General features: G+C 39.9%; 2 protein-coding genes across 10 annotated transcripts in view; both read left to right on the top strand.

The window, feature by feature from the left end:
- FNIP1 (folliculin interacting protein 1) overlaps positions 1 to 7,475 on the top strand; it is a 130,951-nt gene extending 123,476 nt beyond the window's left edge. For all 4 annotated transcript variants that reach the window (XM_047778567.1, XM_047778570.1, XM_047778569.1 and 1 more), the window contains 2 exons: positions 2,262 to 2,377; positions 4,730 to 7,475. In XM_047778567.1, the coding sequence (XP_047634523.1) occupies positions 2,262 to 2,377; positions 4,730 to 4,808 (195 nt within the window). In that variant the 3' untranslated portion in view covers positions 4,809 to 7,475. The remainder of the gene's footprint in view (positions 1 to 2,261; positions 2,378 to 4,729) is intronic.
- A 6,703-nt stretch (positions 7,476 to 14,178) lies between these two features.
- RAPGEF6 (Rap guanine nucleotide exchange factor 6) overlaps positions 14,179 to 23,413 on the top strand; it is a 226,774-nt gene continuing 217,539 nt past the window's right edge. For 2 of the 6 annotated variants that reach the window (XR_007134590.1, XM_047778566.1), the window contains exon 1: positions 14,180 to 14,489. Coding sequence is in view for 5 of the 6 variants with exons in the window: in XM_047778566.1 (XP_047634522.1) it covers positions 14,421 to 14,489 (69 nt within the window). In the remaining variant the exon portion in view is untranslated. Of the gene's footprint in view, positions 14,490 to 23,413 lie in introns of all 6 variants that reach the window. The other 4 variants (XM_047778563.1, XM_047778560.1, XM_047778565.1 and 1 more) reach the window with 3 other exon arrangements.

Below are 23,413 nucleotides of genomic sequence, written 5' to 3'. Positions count from 1 at the left end.
TCTCCGGCCCACACCACAGCTCACCGCAACACCAGATCCTTAACCCACTGAGCAAGGCCAGGGATCGAACTTGCAACCTCATGGTTCCTAGTCGGATTCGTTAACCACTGAGCTATGACGGGAACTCCAAGTAGGCATTTCTTTAAAGAGAATATACAAATGGCCAGTAAGCACATATGAACATATTTAACATCTTTTAGTCATTAGGAAGATGCAAATTGAAACCACAGTGAGATATTCCTTCATAGCTGGAAGGATAGAAATGATCCAACAAAACCTGTGTATCGCAAATATTGGCAAGGATGTGGAGAAATTGGAACCCTTGAACATTGCTGGTGGGAATGTAAAATGGCAGCCCACAGCTGCTGTGGAAAACAGTTTGGCAGTTCCTCAAAAAGTTTAACATTGTGTTGTCATGTGATCCAGCAAGCCTGCTTCTAGATTTACACTCAAAACTATTGACTGCAGGGAACTGAAACAGTAGTTTCCTAATGTTCAAAGCAGGATTATTCGCAATAGCCAAAATTGGAAACAACTTGTGTCCATCAACAAATGAAGTGTAATACATAGATTGAATATTTCAGCCATAAAGAGGAATGAAATTCTAATACATGATGTAATTTGCATGGACCCTTATGCTAAGTGAAATAAGCAAAATACGAAAGGACAAACATTGTGTGGTCCCACTCACGTGAGTTATTTAAAATAGGCACATTCATAGAAACAGAAAGTAGATAAAGATTACCAGAGGTGCGGTGAAGGAGGGAATGAAGTTATTGTATACTGGGCACAAAGTTTCTGTTTGGCATAATGAAAAAAAGTTCTGGAAATGAATTGTGATGATGCACATATTGTGAATGTACTTAATGCCATTGAATTGTATACCTAAAAAGGGGTAATATGATAACTTGTATTTTTATATAGTGTAGATATATATGAATTTTTTAATAGGCATATATTTTATAAATATTTTCCTTTTCACTTAAGGCATTTTCAGCCTGCATGAGCATTAGACTAAAAACATACACTACAAAATAATATATGCGAATAAATCCACTCAGTTATGTTTTTTTGAGAAGAAAATATGTTTTTATTGAAGATTTAACAGGTGATCTTCATTACATTAGAAAAGGAATACTCTGCAAGAATTCAATGTTTTAACAGCTGCACCTCCATGCTTTTTTCTCAAACATATAGGAAGCATCAATTTGCATGAAGAATCACTTATTTCAATAAATTGAGCAAGTTAATTGACAATAAATATTAGTTTTTAATGTTCTAGTTTAGAAACATTTCTCTAAACTTTATAGATAGTTCTTTTTTTTTTTTGTCTTTTTGTTGTTGTTGTTGTTGTTGTTGCTATTTCTTGGGCCGCTCCCGCAGCATATGGAGGTTCCCAGGCTAGGGGTTGAATCAGAGCTGTAGCCACCGGCCTACGCCAGAGCCACAGCAACGTGGGATCCGAGCCGCGTCTGCAACCTACACCACAGCTCACGGCAACGCCGGATCGTTAACCCACTGAGCAAGGGCAGGGACCGAACCCGCAACCTCATGGTTCCTAGTCGGATTCGTTAACCACTGCGCCACGACGGGAACTCCGATAGGTCTTTTTAAGGACTACTTTCTGTAGGAGAATGCAGCCTTTCTCTTGTAAATACATTTGTAATGTATTGATTTATAAGAGTGTTATACTTATCAAATTTGGAATAAAAATATATATTTTAAAGTTGTGGATATAGATAGTGGTGATAGTTGCACGACAATTCATGCTTAATGCCTCTCAGCTGTACACTTAAAATGGTTAAAATGGTAACTTATATTTAAAATGGTACTATTTTATGTATTTTTTAAAAACCTCTGTACACTCTAAACTTTTGATGTGAGCTAGAGAAGGTTTACACTTCTTCAGCTAAAATTACATGTTTAAAAATATGCTCTAGGAGTGCCTGCCCTGGCACATTGGGTTAAGAATCCGACTGCAACAGCTCGGGTCGCTGTGGAGGTGCATGTTCAATCCCTGGCCTAATGCAGTGGCTTAAAGGATCTGGCATTGCTGCAGCTTCAGTGTAGGTTGCAGCTGTGGCTGGAATTCAATCCCTGGCCTGGGAACTTTCATATTCCATGGGTATAGCCATAAAAATTTTAAAAAACTCCAAATTTTAGTTTATGTTGGAATAACTAAATAGAATTGTCTAAACATAATGCTTTGGAATTTACCAGTACATTTTCTGAACTGGTTCTTGGTTTCCTCCTCACTGCAGTGTGTAATGCATCTTGAAGACCGATTGCAAGAGCTATACTTTAAGAGCAAAATGCTATCTGAGTACCTAAGGGGGCAGATGCGTGTTCATGTCAAGGAGCTGGGAGTGGTTCTAGGGTATGTTCCTGATTTCTTTTCTGACTTTGCTTTCTCATTGCACTGTCTTTATTTAGGCAAGGAATAGTCCTCTGAATTGCCTTTCTTTTTAAGTGTTTTGTAAGAAGTTGTATACTCTTTTTTGCTCTGTACAATGTAAAAGCAGATCGTTGTCCTAATTAATCTAAAAGACATGGTCCCTTGTGCAGTTACAGTAAGTTGAGAATATAGTTGATAAAAATGAATTAAAATCTTAATTTTTGCACTAGAAAAAAATAACTATTCATTTTTATTTATTAAATATGTTATAAACTCATCATTCCCAGCATCTGTTCTCCCATCCACATAAGCTGAATGAAGTAATGGCAGTTTATGGTCGGTATAATACATTATCAACGTATTGCTCCTTCCTCATTATCTACATATTGTCTTTATACTCTGCAGTTATGCCTGGGAAGAAGCTAGTTATCTGAAATGCTAACTGAAGAATGAATAGGAAATTGATGAGAGGCATACTATAGCCCCTTTCATTGTGTTCTGTGGCCACCTTTTTGGGTGTGTGTGTGTGTGTGTGTGTGTGTAAGAGAGAGAAAATTATTTCTTGAAATGCTGGTTGAATAACTAAAACAAGATACAGGGTTTGTCTAATTGAGTTTTTATAAAGGGAAAAAGCCAACATCAGTGAGTTGGTACTGTGTGTCTGAAACCAAATTAAATTCTTTGATTAATGTTATTCCTCACTATCCAGATTGGAAATAGATGATTCTCTGTGTGTAATGCCTTAATTTTTAAAAAATGTAAATTGACTTTTAAAAGTTTATATATATAATATATATAATTAATATAATCAAAATTTACTGTGCATTTTGGCATTAAGTGAAAAGTAGGTCGTCAACTTCCATTCCTTATCCAAACATGGTTAATGGATTGTGTTTTTTTAATAGAATTTTTAAAAGTATAGGATAAAAAATTGGTTTATACTCTATATATCATGTGCAACCTGCCTTTCAGTATATCTTGAATGGTTTTTCATTTAAGCACATACCACACATACTGATTTTTTTTTTGTCTTTTGTCTTTTTAGGGCTGCACCCTAGGCATATGGAGGTTCCCAGGATAGGAGTTGAATTGGAGCTGTTGCTGCCGGCCTACGCCAGAGCCTCAGCAATGCCAGATCTGAGCCATGTCTGCGACCCACACCACAGCTCATGGCAATACCAGATCCTTAACTCGCTGAGCGAGGCCAGAGATCAAACCCGCAACTTCCTGGTTCCTAGTTGGATTGTTTCCGCTATGCCAATACGGGAACTCTCTGATCTATATAATTTTTAATGGCTGTTTTGCATTCCACAGTATGGTAGAATTTAGATTATTTTCAGTTTTTTGCTATTATAAATCATGTTGAAATAAATATAAACATTTGAAGTTTGTAGGATAAATTCTTTGAAGTAAAATTTTTGAATTAAAGGGCATGTGTATTAAATTGTTGATAGATTTTTTTTTTTTTTTTAGGTCCGTACCCATGGCATAAGGAAGTTCCCAGGCTAGATGTCCAGTTGAAGCTACAGCTGCCAGACTACACACCGCAGCCATAGCAGTGCAGAATCCAATCCACGTCTGCAGCCTACACCACACCTCATGGCAATGCCGGATCCTTAGCCCACTGAGTGCAGCCAGGGATCGAACCCACCTCCTTATGGATATTAGTCTGGTTCGTTAACCGCTGAGCCATGATGGGAACTCCAAATTGTTGATAGATATTGATAATTTATTTTGACTGGTAATGGTAAATACTATTCAGAAAGTATGATTATAAATTATCGCAAACAGTAGAAAGCACACTCCTCCTATTACTGTTTATTACCAAACTGTTTAATCTTGTCCAAGCTACTAGTTGAAAAACAGAATCTGAATTTATTGATTTATTATCTAACCTTGAGTGAGTCTGCGTAACTTTTTAAATATTTTTTGGACATTTTTCTTTTCCTATAAATTATTTGTGGTAGGATGTATTTTTAAGAAGCTTCCATTACTTTTTCCCATTACATCTTATAGGAATATTTGTATCTAAAACAACATGGATGCACACTATTCTGTTAATATACTATATAGTATTTCTTAGATATTGTCCCTTTCCCTGTTGCATGGGCCATCAGCAGATCTGCATTGGGTTTCAGAGGCTTTCTTTTTTAAAGATCTTTGGTTATTGTTTTTACTTACTGACGTCAGCTCTCTTGCTCTTTTCCTAATGGCCCAAATGGCCTAGCTCCTTGACTAATGTATAGTGACTTTACAGGTGGCAGTCCTTGCCTGTAGGACTCATGTACTAGGTACAGAAAACCTAACTGAAAAATTTTTTTTTCTTAATTTCAGGATTGAATCCAGTGATCTTCCTCTTCTGGCTGCTGTAGCAAGCACTCACTCTCCATATGTTGCTCAGATACTACTTTAACATCAAAGTTGTTAGAAATTAATTTTGGTGGAAGATTGAGTATAAACCAAGGAAGCAATCACAACATGCATTTATAGCAATTTTTTTTCTGTTAGACTTCCATCTGAATGAGTCAGGCACCTGGGTTTTCTGCATGGCAGTGCATATTGTGTGATCATTGGATGGCTTTTTCCTTCTGATTGGACTTTTGGGTGGTGGTAGATTTTTAACCAAGTGAAACTAAGAACAGCACAAATAATTTGGGGGAAAAGCATTTGAAGAAGCCAAAGTGTAACTTCTAAGTTTCTACTACGTTAATAACAGTGAGAAATTTCCTCATGATCACTACAGTGTCGCCGCAGCTCATAAGTAGCAACAGATATTTCATGATTAAAATGGCTCAGAAATAGTCATTTCCTTTGTTTTAATCCTTTATTTCTAAGGTACAGAGATCTATAAAACCTTGATTTTATTTGTTTTTCAGTTCACAATAGCTAATTTCTAGGTATTTCTCCAAGTATTTTAAACAGCCTGTTAATTATAATAAACTTGGAATATTGCATTTGAATCTATGTTATGTTATTCACCAAGTGTACATATGTATCTATTTTTTAAAAAAAGCAGAGGTAGAAATACAAGATTGGTAAACATGCCTTTTTAAAAAATGTATTTTCAACTAGTATTAATTGTATATAATGTTGAAATGTTACTTTCTGGTGATTTTTCTGTTTCACACACCCTAAAATATAAGTAAAGCCAATCTTTTTTTAAGGCCGAGGAATGTAGATTCCCAAAATAAGAATACTACTTTATACCACTTGTTTTGTTTGTAAGTATAAGCTAATTCTTATAAATGTTAATATTTACATATTTGCATCTAATTTAATAAATTAAAATTAGGATTAAAAATTGCACCAAAGCATTGGCGAAAGTAATACTATAATCTTTAAAAGTGCTCAGGTAACCGAGGCCCTTGCTTTCGGTATCAGCCCTTCTTGAACCCATAGGAACTAAATATTTGTTTTACTGCTTCATAATGTTCAATTTACACTAATAAAACTTACTAACTCTTAAAATTACTCTTTCTCTACTAGCCTCTCCCTTTCGAAAATTTCAACTTTTCAGTTAATTGTTTTTGTATATACTCTAGAGTGTTGTGAGAAAGGCTACTATGGAACCAAACTCTTGTAAGTAATGTAAATAGAAAGATGGGTAGGTAAAGTTTTCAGTATGCTCTACTACCTCAGTTTACTTGAAAATACTACATTATAGCTTAGCCTTTACTTATCTGGTCTCTGATGCTTTTAATACTAGAAGTGAATCTGGCTTCTGTTTTCATGAACTATTTTTATCATAATTGATTAGCTTAAAAAGAGAAAACCACTTGCTGATTCTGTACTAAGTACATTTAGTTTATAATGCATCCATTCTTGCTATTTCAGTTTTCAGTAATTAAGGAAGATTTCTGTGGTTTGTTTAGTCTTTGACCTTCAGTTTATAGCATTGGGTCACGTTTTGCCTTGTTCTTTTCATACTCAAGAAATCTCCAACCAGACTAAGAAGAAATGGTTATTTTAATGGAATGTAAACCTGAAATTGGTGTACTTTGCAATCAGTTTGGCCTCTGTGTCCTAGCACCTGGTCCTAGTTAGTATCTGAGTCTCCCATGGATGACTTGCTGTCAAAGAGTGTTTATGGATATATTTTCTCGGCTTAATTTTTTTTATTCTATTCATTAACAAAGTTCTTCTCTCATCTATTGTTTGGAATTCTATGAATCATTTTGCTTGGCAGAAATCAGAATATAGAAAAGATCATATTTGGGTCACTGTATTTTTTTTTCTTTTCTTTTTGTATTTCAGGATATGTAGCAGGTGGGCCATGTCATGTTATTTTTTAAATTAATCATTAAACTATTCACAGTCCCATCTATTTGAAATCAGTAATAAATTATCATTTAGAAATTCTAGTCTGCAATAAATGGATGGCTCATTCTACTGTTATTCTTAAAACTAAGCTTTGCTTGGAAGGAAAAGGCCTGGAGTTTCTTATAGAATCGTCAATTCTTCCAGAATCTCTGGGTCTTCTAATTTGCAGTCCTTTTGTAATCTCTGCTCCGTTCCATCAGCGTCATTCTTTCATTATACAAAGCCCCAGGGATGAACTGCTACTTCTTTAAAGTGTAGTCATTATGATGAGTGTGAAAAGAGTTTTGGCCTGTTCAAAAAATAATGTTTTCAACTTCTTATGGTACAGACAGGTATGTGTTACATATATTAAAAACCTGTTTAACAGGAAATGAAAAAGGGATCTTCTGTGTTATAGATTTAAAACTAATTTTTCCTGTGTATAAACTAATTGGTTTGATTTTAAATATTCCTGGCTTTTATTAATATGTCTTAATTTTGAGTTTGAAAGTGCAATAAACATACTGGCACAGATTTCATTTTGTTGCAGTTGGCATACACTGGGGATGATCACTTAAAAAAAAAAATTTTACACAATGCCTACATCTGGTAGATGTCTTATGAGATTGTTCTGCTTCTTCTAAGTTATTTAGTTGGTGGGAGATGTAAAATGTAAATACTTGTTCCTTGTTCTGTATACATTTCTCAAATGTACACCTGTATTATAATACCCTCCCAATTCTAGGGGATATTTGTGCAATAAATTCACTTGTCAATTTGATGGATGCTTTTGGTCTTTTTTTTCCCACATGTTATATAAGGTATATGTAACATCATGGACTGTGGTGCCCGCCCATCTGGATTCTTTTCCCAGGTGTGATACTTCTAGGCATGTGACCTTGTTCATAACATCCTTCTCTAATCCTAAATTTCTGTACTGGTAATTTAGTAGAATCTACTTTATGAGGTTGTTGTAAGAATCAAGTGAAATAATGAACCTCAAGAATTTATCTTGTCTCAATGCTTGACACATCCAAAAGCTCAGTAATTGGGGGTGGGGCTACTATTAACATAATTTGTCCAGCTTCTCTTCTACAGGCCCTAATATATGTTTTACTATGGGAAAAATTTAGTGTATATTCTTTTGAGTAAAATACAGTGACAAAAAGTATATGGTGTATTCTAACATTTGGTGTATCTTCGTGATAACAAAATGAGAATTTCTTTAAATACGTTTATGAAAAAACAAACTGAAAAGCAGTCACTTAAAACCCAGAAGCCATGTAATAAACCTGTTAAGAAAAGAACATTGTATATAATAAAAAATTGCTACTCTCTTCACAATTTAAAAACTGCCATCTAATCCTGTTCTGTTCATGGATTTGCATGTTGCTCTGAGGAAGTCTGTCTTTTTTGTCTGCATTGTAGGGAAGTCAACTCTCCATCAATCCTTTGCGTTTACTCTGCAGCAGAGATTCAACCTTGAGTAGGCTGTTGGGGAGTTGCCTTACTCACTTTAGGTAGATTTGGGCAGAGTTATGCCAGCAGGCAGGATTAGGCCAGGGGTTTTTCTCAGTGCCTGTTTTTATGTCGTTTTACATTTATCACTCTCAATAGTGAGACTAAGTGCAATATTTTAAGGCAGAGAGGACGTCTTTAAGTATTTGGGAAGCATTTATCAGGTATTTTAGAGGTTTATAATTACCTGTGTTTACATGTGTGCTATTTTCTGATAAAAATTTAGAGAAATTTTGCAGCATTTCTAAAAGTCATAGATTTTTCTAATCAGAAACTGAAATACAGAGAATTTTTTTTTTCTCTTTTTTAGGGCTTCCTGTGGCATATGGAAGTTTCCAGGCTAGGGGCCAAATTGGAGCTGCAACTGTAGGCCTATGTCATAGTCACAGCAGTTTGGGATCCAAGCCACGACTGCAACCTGCACCACAGCTCACAGCAAAAGTGGATCTCTGACCCCCTTAGCAAGGCCAGGGATCAAACCTGCATCCTCATGGATACTAGTCAGATTTGTTTCCATTGCACCACAACGGGAACTCCCACCCTTTTTTTTTTCTTTTTCTTTTTTTTTTAGGGCCACACTGACAGCATATGGAAGTTTCCAGGTTAGGGCCATATCCCACAGCAACACGGGATCCAAACCACATCTGTAACCTATGCTGCAGCTTGTGGCAACGCCAGCTCCTTAACTCCCTGAGTGAGGCCAGGGATCAAACCCGCAGCTTCATAGATGGTAGTCTGACTGACACTTTTTTTTGGGGGGGGGGGGTGTCTTTTTTAGGGCCCTACCTGCAGCATATAGAAATTGGAGCTGTAGCCACTGGCCTACAGCACAGCCACAGCAGCACAGGATCTGAGCTGTATCTGTGACCTACACTACAGCTCACGGCAGTGCTGGATCCTTAACTCACTGAGCGAGGTCAGGAATCGAACCTGCGTCCTCATGGATGCTATTCAGATTTGTCTCCACTGAGGCACAACAGGAACTTTGGAAATACAGAGAATTTAATCTGAGGTCCTACAGTCTTTTCTGTTTCACAAGGATGTTTCCAACTGGGATGCAGTGACAAATATAAAAATACTTGAGATTTTTTCGTCTTTGCCATTGTAGTAAGTAGGGGTGGGATGACAAGTGGGACTAAATATGACCTGAAGGTGCACTCGGGGCTGAGAAATTGAAACTCTGAGTGAGAAGGACCTAGGCAGATAGAAAAGGGGGAGATTGGAGCGTGTAGTGCTTCCTGTCCTTGCTTTGTAGTGCGGGCTGTTGCCTTGGCCTTGTTTGGCCCAGATTTAAGATTTGAGACTTCCCTAAAGAAAGGAAAATACCAGCAGTCCAAAAGAGGTTTTTAAAGAATCTGTGAAATTCCCACCCCATTATTTTGTTAGGAGAACTTTGGTGGGGCTATTGGTCTAGAACATGTGCTCAGGTCAGAGGCTTTCTTGCCCACACCCCAATATTTGGTCCATTTATAATATTTCCTTTAAAAGAGATTCTCCTTCTGGTAAAAGTGTGAGTCTAGACCAGTCACAGCCGTCTGCCCAAGTTGACACTATGTGATTAGATCTCCAATAGATATACCTGTATTTACTCTAAGGGGAATATTAAATTGAAGAGATTTTCTTTCCAAGTGATTTTTCCCCCCCTTTTAGGGCTGTACCCATGGCATATGGAAGTTCCCAGGCTAGGGGTTAAATCGGAGCTACAGCTGCCAGCCTACACCACAGCCACAGCAACTCAGGATCAGAAACAGCAGAGCTCCTGGCAACACCGGATCCTTAACCCACTGAGCAAGGCCAGGGATCAAACCGAGCTCACATCCTCATGGATCCTAATTGGGTTTGTTACTGCTGGGCCATGACAGGAACTCCCCCAAGTGATTATTTTAACACAGACAACCCAAAAACATGTTTTCATATTCACCTCAGCACTCAAAGTAGGATTATTGATAAAAGCAGTGTTGCCTAAATTGTCTCAAGGGGAATAACATTGTTGAAGTATAAACATAAGGAAGATATTATTTCCTTAAGAAACTTGTGATGCCACTCTCGTGTCACACATTTGGCCCAGCATTCACAAGTCGATGCTTCACCATGTCATGGGTCTAGAATTAAGATGGGTCAGATGGGAGTTCTCATTGTGGTTTATCGAATTAAGAACCTGATTAGGGAGTTCCCATCGTGGTGCAGTGGTTAACGAATCCAATTAGGAACCATAAGGTTGTGGGTTCAATCCCTGGCCTTGCTCAGTGGGTTAACAATCCAGCGTTGCCGTGAGCTGTGGTGTAGGTTGCAGACGGCTCGGATCCCGTGTTGCTGCGTCTCGAGTAGGCCGGCAGGTACAGCTCCAATTAGACCCCTAGCCTGGGAACCTCCATATGCCGCAGGAGCGGCCCAAGAAATGGCAAAAAGACCAAAAAAAAAAAAAAAAAAAAAAGAACCCGATTAGTATCCATAAGGATGCAGTTTTAATCCCTGGCCTTGCTCAGTGGGTTAAGGATCTGGCATTGCCATGAGCTGTGGCATAGGTCTCAGACGAGGCTCAGATCCTGTGTTGCTGTGGCTGTGGTGTAGCCAGCAGCTATAACTACCCCTAGCCTGGGAGCTTCCATATGCTGCACACGTGGCCCTAAAAAGCAAAAAAAAAAAAAAAAAAAAAGACCAATCCAGAACCTGACATAGTTTAAAGTGGTTTTCAAACATAGTAAATCAACTGTACTTCAATAAAACTTAAGAAAACAGTGCTCTTAACTTCTGTCTTTTTGTTGGCTTGCTGTTCTGCAAAGATGGCCATATGATTATGTCTGCCTGATGAGCATTCAGTTTTGCATGATAGTTGCCTAGCCAGATGTCTTTCTTTGCCATTGGAGAGCAATCCAGTGGCTGTCTTTCTAATAGCAAAATCCCCTCTTCATCAGTTAGTCCTTAGGTATTTCTTTTTGTTCATTCAGCAAATATTGATTGAGCCCAGGGATAAGTCAGTAAATAGCAGATGTTCTCAAAGATTTAACCGTTTTTATTTTCCTAGAACTTAATAAATTACTTGCATTCAGTACTTTTTCCTTTTAGACACAAGAAAATACTGGTGAATCCTGTCTTGGAGGTTGGCTTTTTTCTGAAAATGGCCATTAGAGTTTTCACTATCTCCTCACTTTTTTCATATACCAAAGCATAAATACAGGATGATAATGGACAAGGTAGATTTTGAAAATATGCTTAAATTTGGATTTGTATAGTTATTATCGGTATTAAAATACTACTGTTATCATTGCTATTTTATGATAAAGCCTTTATTTGGAAGTTATTTTTGTAGACAATTCATTTTTCCTTGTTAAATATTATATAATATACACTAATATAACCATCACTTGGTTCAAAACAAGAATCATTTTCAGTAACCCAGAAGTCCCCCTCCTCTGGGGAATTATGTGCCTTATTCTGATCATAATAACTCTCCCTTCTCGTTTTTGTAACTACTAACTGACTTCTGTGAACATTTCCTTGCTTTCTTGTTATAGTTTTACTTCTGTGTATGCATCCTTAAGTGGTATACTTTCATTTTGCTCTTATTTGAATTTTGTGTAATTATACTCCATGCTTTGTTTTGCTTTTTTTCTATCAACATTATACTGGAGGTAGTTCCCGTTGTGGCACAGCAGAAACGAAGCCGACTAGTAACCATGAGGTTGTGGGTTCGATCCCTGGCCTTGCTCAGTGGGTTAGGATCCTGGGTTGCCATGAGCTATGGTGTAGGTTGCAGACATGGCTCAGATCTCAAGTTGTTGTGCTTGTGGTGAGGGGGTCAGCTGTAACTCTGATTGGACCCCTAGCCTGGGAACCTCCATAATGCTGTGGGTGCGGCCTTAGAAAGCCAAAAAAAAATTATTTTGGAGATTCATTCATGTGCTGTTTAGCTGTATTCCATGAATACACAACGGTTTACCTGTTCTGTAATTGATGTACATTTGGGTTATTTCCATTTTTGTGCTAATATGAAAATTGACCACTTTTGCTCATCTTTTCTGGGTATTCTTTAGGATTACATCAAGGAGTGGGCTTGCTGTCAGAAGGTTTAAGTTTCAGCTTTACTAGGTAACTTTTTTTTTCTATGTGGTTTCCCAATATACAGTTAACCAGCGGTTTGTGCGAGTTCCTGTTGCTCCACATCTTCATGAACACTTAAATGGTTTTCTAATGGGGAAAAAAATGGCATTAAAAAATGCCAGACAAACCTATCCTATTCTTCACATTTGGTCACCATGCCTTTTTTTTTTTTTTTTTTGGCTTTTTAGGGACGCATGTGCAGCATATGGAAGTTCCCAGGCTAGGGGTCTAATCGCCACAGCAACGCAGGATCCGAGCCTCTTCTTCGACCTACAGCACAGCTCATGGCAAGGTAGGATCCTCAACGACTGAGTGAGGCCAGGGATCAAATTCACGGCCTCATGGATAGTAGTTGGGTTTGTTAACAGTTGAGCCACGATGGGAAGTCCTGCTCATCATGCTTTAATTCCATTACCCTCTTTTCAAAACATTGATGTGGCTCTAGAAACATTCTTGGAAGAATGGAAGGGATAACCTTTGTGATGGTACACGGACCTTTGAGAAGCTGTTTATACCCACAAAAATGATGGAAATGGGTCATTGCAATTACTTGTGATTAGTTTCTTTCCAGAGTGGCTGAGCCATAAGTTCACTGGTATGGTTTTTGTGCTATATTCAAAAAAGAAATGTGCTAATATGTTGTAAACTTCAAGTTTGAGCAAGCCGAATGAGCAGTGGAAAACAAAACCCCTTTTAACGTCAGCCATCATTACTAGGTCCCTGAAATGGTGAATGCTGCAGGCTGAATGCTCCTTTTCCCTTTTGTTGCTCTAAAATATAATTTTCTTACCATGTCATTTAAAAATTAATGTGAATAACGTCATAATCGTAAATCACTTTGAGTTATTCAGTGAACCATGCCAATTGTTGTGAGAAATACTAAGGAGTACCTAGATACAAGCTGAGGGAGCTTAAAATTAATTGGAAAGGACATACCTATGTGGCTCCAAAGTAGGTAATTGCGTTACTACTGCGGCCCATCTGTACAGTAACGAGATGGGAGAGAAATGGACTATTTTAGAACGATGGATTCTTGAAATCTGTTTACAGTGGAAGCACTCTGCAGGTGCCTGACTGCTCCGGAGAGTGGTCTAGACGTTCTTCTTCCCAACGGACTAATAAACAAATGGAAATTTGCTTTATTTGGTGTGTGGGGAAACGGACTATCATGTTAAAAGCAGTGGGAAAGCGGTCACTCCTAAGTCAGGCAACCCTAGGCCCACTGCTTGAGAAAGGGTTTTGGCGAGGAAAGAGGGCTGTCCTTGGCATTGGTTAAACGAACGCAGCGCAGACTGGCTTCGCGAACGAGCAGTAACTCTAAGCGGGCTCCCCACCCCTGCTCAAAGCCGCGAAGCTTCGATTCCTCTGCTCTCATGTCAGGGCGTCCGTCTTAGACACGCGGGGACTTCTCAGTGGGTCCCTTCCACAAGAGAGTCATTTTATTAGAACACACGTAGGTAAGAGCGTATGAACTTCGTTGTTTACAACGGCAGCTTCCACTTCCGCACATCCTCCAAGGCAGAGGTCTCCCAGCGGCAGGGCAAGAGCTCTGCCCTTTGGCCACGCCTCGAACTTCCGGCTTTTGGCACAGAAAGAACTCCCGGCCCAGCTACCCCACGGTTCCGCCCCCAACTCGCTATTTTCGCTTAGTCCCTCATAGCGCGTTTCCGGTCCCTCCACCGGAAGCTGGAGCAGCCGAAACCTCAACTCTGAGACGGACCCCGTGACCTGCTTCAGTGAGCTCTCGCGACGTGTTTTCAAATCTCACGAAGAAGGGTTGGAAGAAGCTAAACTGCCCCGCCCCAGTTTTTACGTCATCGCGGAGTCACGCCCTTAGGCGCTCATTTGCGCGCTCGCGCGTGCTGCGCGTGCGCACTCTTCTGCCCCCCCGCCCCCGCGCGGGCTTCCCTCTGACCAGTCGCGCGTGGGCTGAGGCCCTGGGCGGGCGTTGCGAAGGCTTGTTTGCCAAAGCGCAGTCGCCGCCGCAGTCTGAAGTTCCCTTCTTTGGGGGAAGCGGGGGAGGGTGTAGACCCCCCCACTAGGGTGAATGGGCTGTCGCGTGGGCTGCTAAGGGCAGCCTGGGGAGCACGGTGCCGGGGCCGTGACCATGAACTCGCCCGTGGACCCCGGCGCTAGGCAGGCGCTGAAGAAGAAGCCGCCCGAGCGGACGCCCGAGGTAAGGCCAGTCGACCCGGCGCGCTTCCCGCTGTCCAAGGAACAGCATCCCTCTGTCGGTCCGAGACCTGTGGCGACTGTCCCCTTGGCAGAGCCTCGCACCTGCTACCCTGGTATCTGTTCTCTGGGTCCCCGGCCCTGGTCCGGGCCCTTCTCGCGGGCGGGGAAACCATCGTCTTTCCTGCTCGCCGTGCCGCCTTCCCCGCACAGCCGTCCTTGCCGGTGACTTCCTAGTGTTTTCGACAAGAAAGCAACATTACTAAATCGTATTTTCTCAGGTTTTAATATGAGTCTCCGAGTGAGATTGTTCCGTAGACTGTGAAAAAGCGAGGTGGAAATTGTAGGTGAACTGTAACAGCCATGTTATTAAGAAACAACTTCTCAAAGGTCCTTGAAATACTATTCATTTGCCTAAAGAACGATAAAGTTTTCAAGGTCAGCTTAAAACTTTACATCCAGTCAGAGGCTGAATTCTGGTGGAGAATTATGCCTATTTAAAGATTAGTTGAGGTGGTTTTTCAAATTATGTCATTGGGAAATTTTACAGTATTTTGTGCTTGTATGCGAAACTTCTGTATTGGGTTAGCAGTAATGGCATTAAGCTTAAATGATTTTCATTTGACCTGAAGGCTAGTTTTCAGGTACATAACTAAAACCTGTTAACCTTGCCCATCCCTGTATAGAGTGCTTAGATTTTGTGGGAAGGCTCTCCTTGATGTGGAGAAGTTTCCATAATAAGCGGTATGTTTCCTAAACCCCCAAACAAAAAAACAACAATGTGAATGAATTGTTGGATTGTCTTGTGTGTAATTGCAATACATGAAATGAAGTGCTTTGGTTAGTTTTTCCTAAGTCACCTTTGAGTTTTTTTAGATTTAAATGTTTTGCATAGTATGTCTCAGTAATTTTGGCTCACCTTTTGCCACATGACTTATTCAACTTATTCAAGCTGTAATTATGGGAGCTCTTGAACTTTGCAAAGAAACAAAGCAAATTCTATCACTTTCTACAGTCTTTTTTTTTTTTTTTGTCTTTTTAGGCCCGCACCCGCAGCATATAGAGGTTCCCAGGTTAGGGGTTGAATTGGAGCTGTAGTTGTCGGCCTACAACCACAGCCACAGAAACGCCAGATCCGAGCCACATCTGTGACCTACACCACAGCTCATGACAACACCGGATCCTTAACCCACTGAGTGAGGCCGGGGATCGAACCCTCAACCTCATGGTTCCTAGTTGGATTCTTTTCCCCAGCTCCATGATGGGAACTCCCACAATCCTATTTTTGAGACCTTCATTTATAATCCCAGGTGTCTTAATTTACCTATGGTAATTCTTGAAGTCATTGTGGGTTAAGTGAACGCACTCACTTTGAACAGGTGAATCTGCCTTAGTTCTTATATCATTAGAAAGTATCTTACAAGGCTTACAGTGTAAAATGGAGATCTTGCTTATAGATGTTACTTATGATAAATTCACATTTAAAAATTTTTTTATTTTTATTTTTTTGGCTTTTTAGGGCTGCACCCGCGGCATATGGAAATTCCCAGGCTAGGGGTCGATTTGGAGTTACATCTCCCAGCCTACGACACAGCCACAGCAACGCAGGATCCTTAACCCACTGAGCAAGGCCAGGGATCGAATCCGTATCCTCGTGGATACTAATCAGGTTTATTACCACTGAGCCAGGACAGGAACTCTGATAAATTTGCATTTTAATGGGAAAATCCTACTTCTCTTTAGTAACAGAGTTACTTTGTTTGAAAGTGCCTATTTTCATGCTTAGAAAATTTTCTAAACTGTCCACAAAGCTATGTTGGCCAGTGTATGCTGTATTGAGTACTTTATCTTGTTTTACTGGAACAGCAGCATTGTTTAAGGCAATACTAAACAACTGCCCACAGCACACAGACTAGAACTCTGACATGTAGCAGTATAAGGTGTTAACTGCTTGCTTCTTTGGCAGTGCTTTTGAATGAGTGTAGACTTTGAGGTATAGAAATGTGAATATAGAAGGGGTTACTTGAATTGTAGTGATAATTTATTTGTGGTAACTTGATTAAATTCTCACAGGGTCGTTTCTGCTTTCAGAAGATTCTTATTCTTTTAATAGACTCTTAAGGGTCTGTTATAAATATCTTCATTGAACATTTATTTATTGAAAGCCTATCAGTTCAAGACCCTATTTTGTTCACTAGGAGGTATCAGTGAACAAAATAGGCCTACCCTATTGGTGTTTACATTCTAGCATAAAGGGGAGGGGAGAAAGTAGATAAATACAGTAAAAAAAGTATGTTACATAATGTTAGCTGATAATTGCAAATTTTTTTTGGCTTTTTAGGGCCGTAGCTGCAGCATATTAAAGTTCCCACACTACAGCCATGCCAGATCCGACCTACCCCATAGCTCACGGCAGTGCCAGATCCTTAACCCACTGAGCAAGGCCAGGAATCAAACCAGCATCCTCAGGATGCCAGTTCAGTTCTTTACTGCTGAGCCACAACAAGAACTTTGATAATTGATAATTTCAAAAAAGCAGGAAAAAAAGTTGGAAGCAAGGGGCAAAGGCGGGGTGCAGTTTAAGATAGTGTACTGATTGAGGTGAATTTTGATCGAAGTCTTGATTCATGTGATAGAATTAGCCATGGGGATATATAGGGTAATAGCTTTCCAAGTAAAATAATCACTGCAAAGATCCTAAGATGAGAGCATATCTGGTGCCTTCAGGAATAGCAAAGAGCCCTGAGTGACTGGAGAAGAGTAGTAAGATATGAAGTCATAGGTGATAGGGGTATTGTAGGATGGACCCTATCATGCAGGACTTTCTGAATCATAAGTTGTTTGACTTTTATTTTGAGTAAAAGAAGGTTTTGTTTTCCACCAAAAAGTTTTCAGGCAAAGGAGTGATAATATCCTGCTTTTAAAGAATCCTCTCACTGCTTGATGGGCTGAGAATAGACTATGTGGGAGCAGGGGTAGAAAGAAATGAAAACATCAGTTAGATGTTATCACATTAAAGCAGAGAAGAGATGATCGTAACTCAAACTAAAGTGATGGTAGTGCTGGTGATGAGCAGTCATCACTTGCGGAAGTATTTTGAAGATTTAGCCAACAGGATTTGCCAGTAGATTAGATTTGTGCTTTAAGGGAAAGAGAAGAATCCAGCATGATTTTAAGGTTTTTGGCCTGAATAACTGGAGTGTTGGAGTTACCATCAAAGGGAGTTTGAGCTGCCCTCAAAGAGACAGGGAAAGCTTCAGGAGGAGTAGTTTTAGGGAGAGGAGTGAATTGGAAATTCACTTTTGAGCATTGTCAGCTTTGAAATGTCTGTTAGAAATGTCGAGTAAGGAGTTGCATGTACAATTTATAATTATTTCTAGATAGAAGGCTGGGCTGGAGATAGAAATTTTTTTTTTTGTTTTTTTTGTCTTTTTGCTATTTCTTGGGCCGCTCCCGCGGCATATGGAGATTCCCAGGCTAGGGGTCCAATCGGAGCTGCAGCCACCGGCCTACACCAGAGCCACAGCAACGTGGGATCCGAGCCTCGTCTGCAACCTACACCACAGCTCACGGCAACGCCGGATCGTTAGCCCACTGAGCAAGGGCAGGGACTGAACCCACAACCTCATGGTTCCTAGTCGGATTCGTTAACCACTGTGCCACGACGGGAACTCCTGGAGATAGAAATTTTATAGTTACAAGCTTATAGATAATTTTTTTTTTTGTCTTTTTGCCATTTCTTGGGCCGCTCCCGCGGCATATGGAGGTTTCCAGGCTAGGGGTTGAATCGGATCCGAGCCGCGTCTGCAGCCTACACCACAGCTCATGGCAACGCCGGATCCTTAACCCCCTGAGCGAGGCCAGGGATCGAACCCACCACCTCATGGTTCCTAGTCGGATTTGTTAACCATTGCGCCACAATGGGAACTCCTAGCTCAACTCCTAGATAATGTTTTATGTCATAAGTCTAGATGAAATTACCAAGGTAGTGAGTGTACATGGGAACAGAGGAGGACCAAAGACAGTGCCTTGGGCACTTGGTCAGAGGAGAAGAGCAGAAACCAGCAAAGGATAATGCGTTGGAGTGAACACTGCAGAGGACACATCAGGGTAGAGTGGTGGTGCCTTGGAATCTGAGCTGATGAAGTGTACATAAGGGGGTTATAAAACATTCATTCAGCTTGTTTTTCCTTGAATACCTACTGGGTACAAAGCATTATGAAAAAATATACAAATAGATAAGAATCAGTGTCTTGTAATCTTGTAATCAGATGTTTGCATCGTATAATTAATGAATAAAGAACTCTTCTGTTTGTTTCTGGGACAAAATTAATGGTTTCTTTATTTTGAACCATCTGTTGTCCTTACATGAAACTGTCAACTGAAGCATAATCTTAGGAGACAGACACTGAGGATGGAGGTTTTGTAAAGTATGCCTTTTAGAACTGTGGTCTAACATAGTTTTTACTTTTGTGACCATTTCTCCTACTTTGTAGATTCAGCTTCCACAGCACATTGTCTTTCCTTAGCTAGTTCTCTGATTTCCTTTTCCACTTTACAAAGATTTTCTTTTAGTGGAAAATTTTAGACTTAAGTACTCTGTGGGAAGCTGAGTGCTCTAAAGCAACAAAAACTGTTAAGGTACTCATTTTGAGTCATTATACCAGAATTAAAGACACTGTAGTCAGAAATTGAGACTTTGTTTTGTCTTTTTCTCAGCTCAGTCCATTTTCAATGCCATTCTTTGGCTGTGATCTTTTTTACCTCAGAGTGAGCACCTTATTTCTCTTATATTTCCTGAAGTACTTAAAACCATGCTTTGCATATATTAAACGGCAAATAAATACGTTAAACAGACAAAATTTAGAGTTTTGTAAAGTCCTCATGTTAAAAAGAATACTTTCTGTTCATTAGAACTGGTGATTTTGTACATCTTTGGTGGTCTCATTCAGCAACTCTGGCTTCAGTTAATTTTTATGGGCTGACATCCAGTTCTGTATATTCCATCTTACCCCCTTTCAGATGCTTAGGATCCATCTATCTAACCACCAAATGGTCCTCCGAACTAGTCTTCAATGACTAGTCCCAAATTGAAGCCAGCATCATTCCTCTTAATTTTTTTTGGTTTATGGGGGTTCCCAGGCTAGGGGTCCAGTCAGAGCCGTGGCTGCTGGCCCACACCACAGCAACACTGGATCCGAGCCGTGTCTGTGACCTACACCACAGCTCATGGCAATGCCAGATCCTTAAACCACTGAGCGAAGCCAGGGATGGAACCCGTAACCTCATGGCTCCTAGTCAGATTCATTTCCACTGTGCCAGGATAGGAACTCCATTCTTCCTCTTTAATAGCCTACTGGTGGCTGCTTCAGATGCTCAATCCAGAAATTTGTATTTCTACTCTTAATTCCCCCTGCATCTTCTTCTCCATGTCTAATTGGTTACTAGACATTGTTTGATTTTACATCTTGAATATCTCCACCTCTTCTCTGGCTTTCTTACTCTCATTGATACTTTTAGCATTTCACCCCGGCGTTTTTTCCTTGTCATTTTATTGTCATACTACTGCTAGAGTGATCTTTCTAGTACTTGGATCTGATCATGTTCTATTCTTTCTCAGTTTAATTATTTTTACTGCTTAGGTTAGCTATATGTTATCATCCAAATCACTTTTGAGAATTAAACGAGGTACTATTAATATTTTTTTCAGGATAACAGAAAGAACTGTCTCAAGCAAACTGAGGTGATAAAATTATCATCAAGCAAACTAAGATGATAACATTAATTTATCCATTCAATTAACAGATGATACATTAGACACAATACTAAAAGCCAGGGTTATAGAGAGAAATTGGACATAGTTCCTATTCTTTATTGACTGAGGAGAGAGATATGAAAACATTAGTAACATGTTAAAGTTATTAGTGACAAAGGTCTGGGTAGGGGTCTTTGCAGCTGCAAGTGGGGCAAAGAAGGCATCTTGGAGGAGCCTTCAGTTAAATCTTAAATATTATGAATAGCTATCTAGATGATATCTAGTAGTGAGATCTTTCCAGGCAGAGAGCAGCAAGAGCAAAGGCACTAATGGTGACAAGCCAGGCACAGTTGTAGAACAAGAAGCCAATCTGTAAGTCTAAAGCAGGCATTCCCAGTGGGAATGATATCCGCTCCAGCAGGACAAAAATTGGATTTTTGGTGGTAGTGGAAAAAAATCTTCCTTGCCTGACAGAGTGTTACTCCTTAGTATTTGATGACAGATGGGGTGGCAATTATGAAAAACTCTCTTTGGGGTGATGTGATAATGAAAAAAAGTAGCAAAACACTGGGCTAGTGTATGGGGTGTTTGTGTGTGTGTGAGAGAGGGTGGTACATGGTGCTGGGTGTTAAATGTTGAAGCTGGGTATAATAGTGGGGTTTGATCATTTCAGAGATATGGACCAGCAGTTATAAATAAAGGAGAACCATTGGGGGGTTTAAAGCCTACAAATAAGATCAGATTTACAAAGATTCCTCGGTGGGCATTGTTGAAGATATAGGGAAGGCAGGGAGTGGGTGGTTTACATTTTGTCCAAACTGGAATATTTCTCTGTGTGAAAGGCAAGACTTTTAATGATTATATCAAGGTAACAGGGAAATCAGGAGATAGAGTCCTGCTTAGAGGAAGCAGATGCACTAGTTTGGGAGTTAGATAAAGCAGCAGAACATATGATAGTGAAATAGTAAGGCAGTAGAATTGGCCCAGTATGGTCACTAATTGGAATGGAAGTTTGTATCTCCACACCCGACTTTTTTTTTAACTTTGAAATTGACTGTAATACACACACACTAAAGTCTGCATTCTATTAAAGAGATAGCCAGTTTAATTTTCACAAGTATATTTAGCTACCACCCAAATCATGATATAGAATATCACAGCAGCACCTCAGAAACTCCCACTTTGCCCCTCCCAATCAGTACCCTTTCCCAAAAGAAACTGTTTTTGCATCTTTTTTTTTTGTCTTTTTCTTTTTTCTAGGGCCGCTCCTGCGGCATATGGAGGTTCCCAGGCTAGGGGTCGAATCGGAGCTGTAGCCACTGACCTACGCCAGAGCTATAGCAACTCAGGATCCAAGCCGCGCCTGCAATCTACACCACAGCTCATGGCAACGCCAGATCCTTAACCCACTGAGAAAGACCAGGGATGGAACCCGCAACCTCATGGTTCCTAGTTGGATTCGTTAACCACTGCGCCATGACGGAAACTCCTGTTTTTACACCTTTCACCATAAATTTGTTCTGCTGTTTTTGAATTTCATTTGAGTGGAGTCATACAGTGTGTATTCTTTCCAGCAACCAAGAGGACTATGAAACTGTCTTGGTTCTTTGCATTTTATCTCTGGGTTGGACTTTGAACCTCCTCTCTTGGCTTTCCATGATCTTTACCTGCTTATCCTTTATAACTTTGACTCACCTGCCCTTTCGGATTGTCCATCTCATTCTGTCCAGCCCTACTCTTAGGGAAACTTTCTTAATCCTAGATGCTGCACTTCAGGCCAAGATACACTATGTTCGTCTCAAGTGCCTGAATAATGCTGGGGCAAGTTCGGCAAACCTTATCTATCTTTGGCTTGTTGGAAACAGGTTTTGGGTGTAAGAGCAAAGCAGAAGTTGAGGTAATTTCTGAATTTCTCATTTGGGTAACTAAGTTCATTATTAAAAAACAGAATTAGCGTAGGAAGAGAATTCAGTTTTGGAAAGGGTTTGAGACTCCCTACAGGGGACACAGAGAAAGATGTTCAGTAAGCATTTGGAGCTTCAGATAAAATCAGGTTATAGGTCTGAGTTTGTCTGACAGTCTCCAGCGTATGGGTCATAGGTGAAGTCTTGGGATTGGTAGGAATGCTCAGGGTGAAAAAAAGAGAAGGGCAGACTTTTTAGGTGCTGTAATATTAAAGGGGTGGGGGAAAGAAAATAAAACTGCCAAAGAGAATGAAAAGAAGTTGTAGAGGTGGGAGAACAGAAGAATGCTGTTACAGGAAGATATTTCAGGAAGAAATCCCTAATCATTAATGTCAAATACTGTAGAGAGTTCACAAAGGTAAGGACTGATAAATTCTTTGGGCTGCTTCCATCAAAGTGATTTCAGTGGACTGAATATAAGAGCCTGATTGCAGTGGATTAAAGAGAGAGTAAAACCCAAGAAAGTGAAGCAACAAGTTTGTGAGTTTGACTCTGATGGGAAGGGGATAAGTCCTCCATGATCTTCTGCCTAGTAGTCTAGCCTTATCATCCCCTACCCCTAAGCACATGCATTTTTAACTACTTATCAATATTCTAACACAGTACTTTTCAACTTGGGCTGTATATGTTTCTCAACCTAGAAAAAAAATTTTTTTTTTTAATGCCGAGGCCCACCCTCCATTTCTTTAATTAGAACCTTCTGGAATGAAGTGTCAAGCATAGAAAGCTCCTTAAGTAATTCTGATGTATATACAAAGATTAGCAGCATTGTCCATTGTCCCATATTCTCCTATCTCTATGCTTTATATAGAATGGAAAAATGTTTACAGCCCTGGAATTCTGTATTTGGTTAAGCCTACTTCAAATCTGAGCTCTAGGACTGAGAATTTGAGTGACCCTAGGAAAGTTAGCTAATTTCTGTAAGATTGACTGTCTTTAGGGGATTGTCATGTGGGCTAAATGAGATAATATATTAAAGTATTTAGCAAAGTGCCAATCATAATGAACACTCAATAAATGGTAACCATACATATTAGCTTGTTGTTTCCTTTAACTGGAAGGCCATCCTCTCACTTGACAAATGCAGACTCCTCACAGAAATTGCCTCTCCCATTCCTTTTTTGTGATCCCAGATTACTTTGCACCTTCCTCCACCATAGCAATTATTGTACTGCGTTATGATTCTAGCATGTTTGTCTCCCTGCCTGG

The sequence above is a fragment of the Phacochoerus africanus genome, chromosome 4 (genome assembly GCF_016906955.1).
Source record: "Phacochoerus africanus isolate WHEZ1 chromosome 4, ROS_Pafr_v1, whole genome shotgun sequence".
NCBI lineage: Eukaryota > Metazoa > Chordata > Mammalia > Artiodactyla > Suidae > Phacochoerus > Phacochoerus africanus.
The sequence above is the reverse complement of the archived record's forward strand: the minus strand, read 5'-3'. Positions and strand labels throughout refer to the sequence as shown.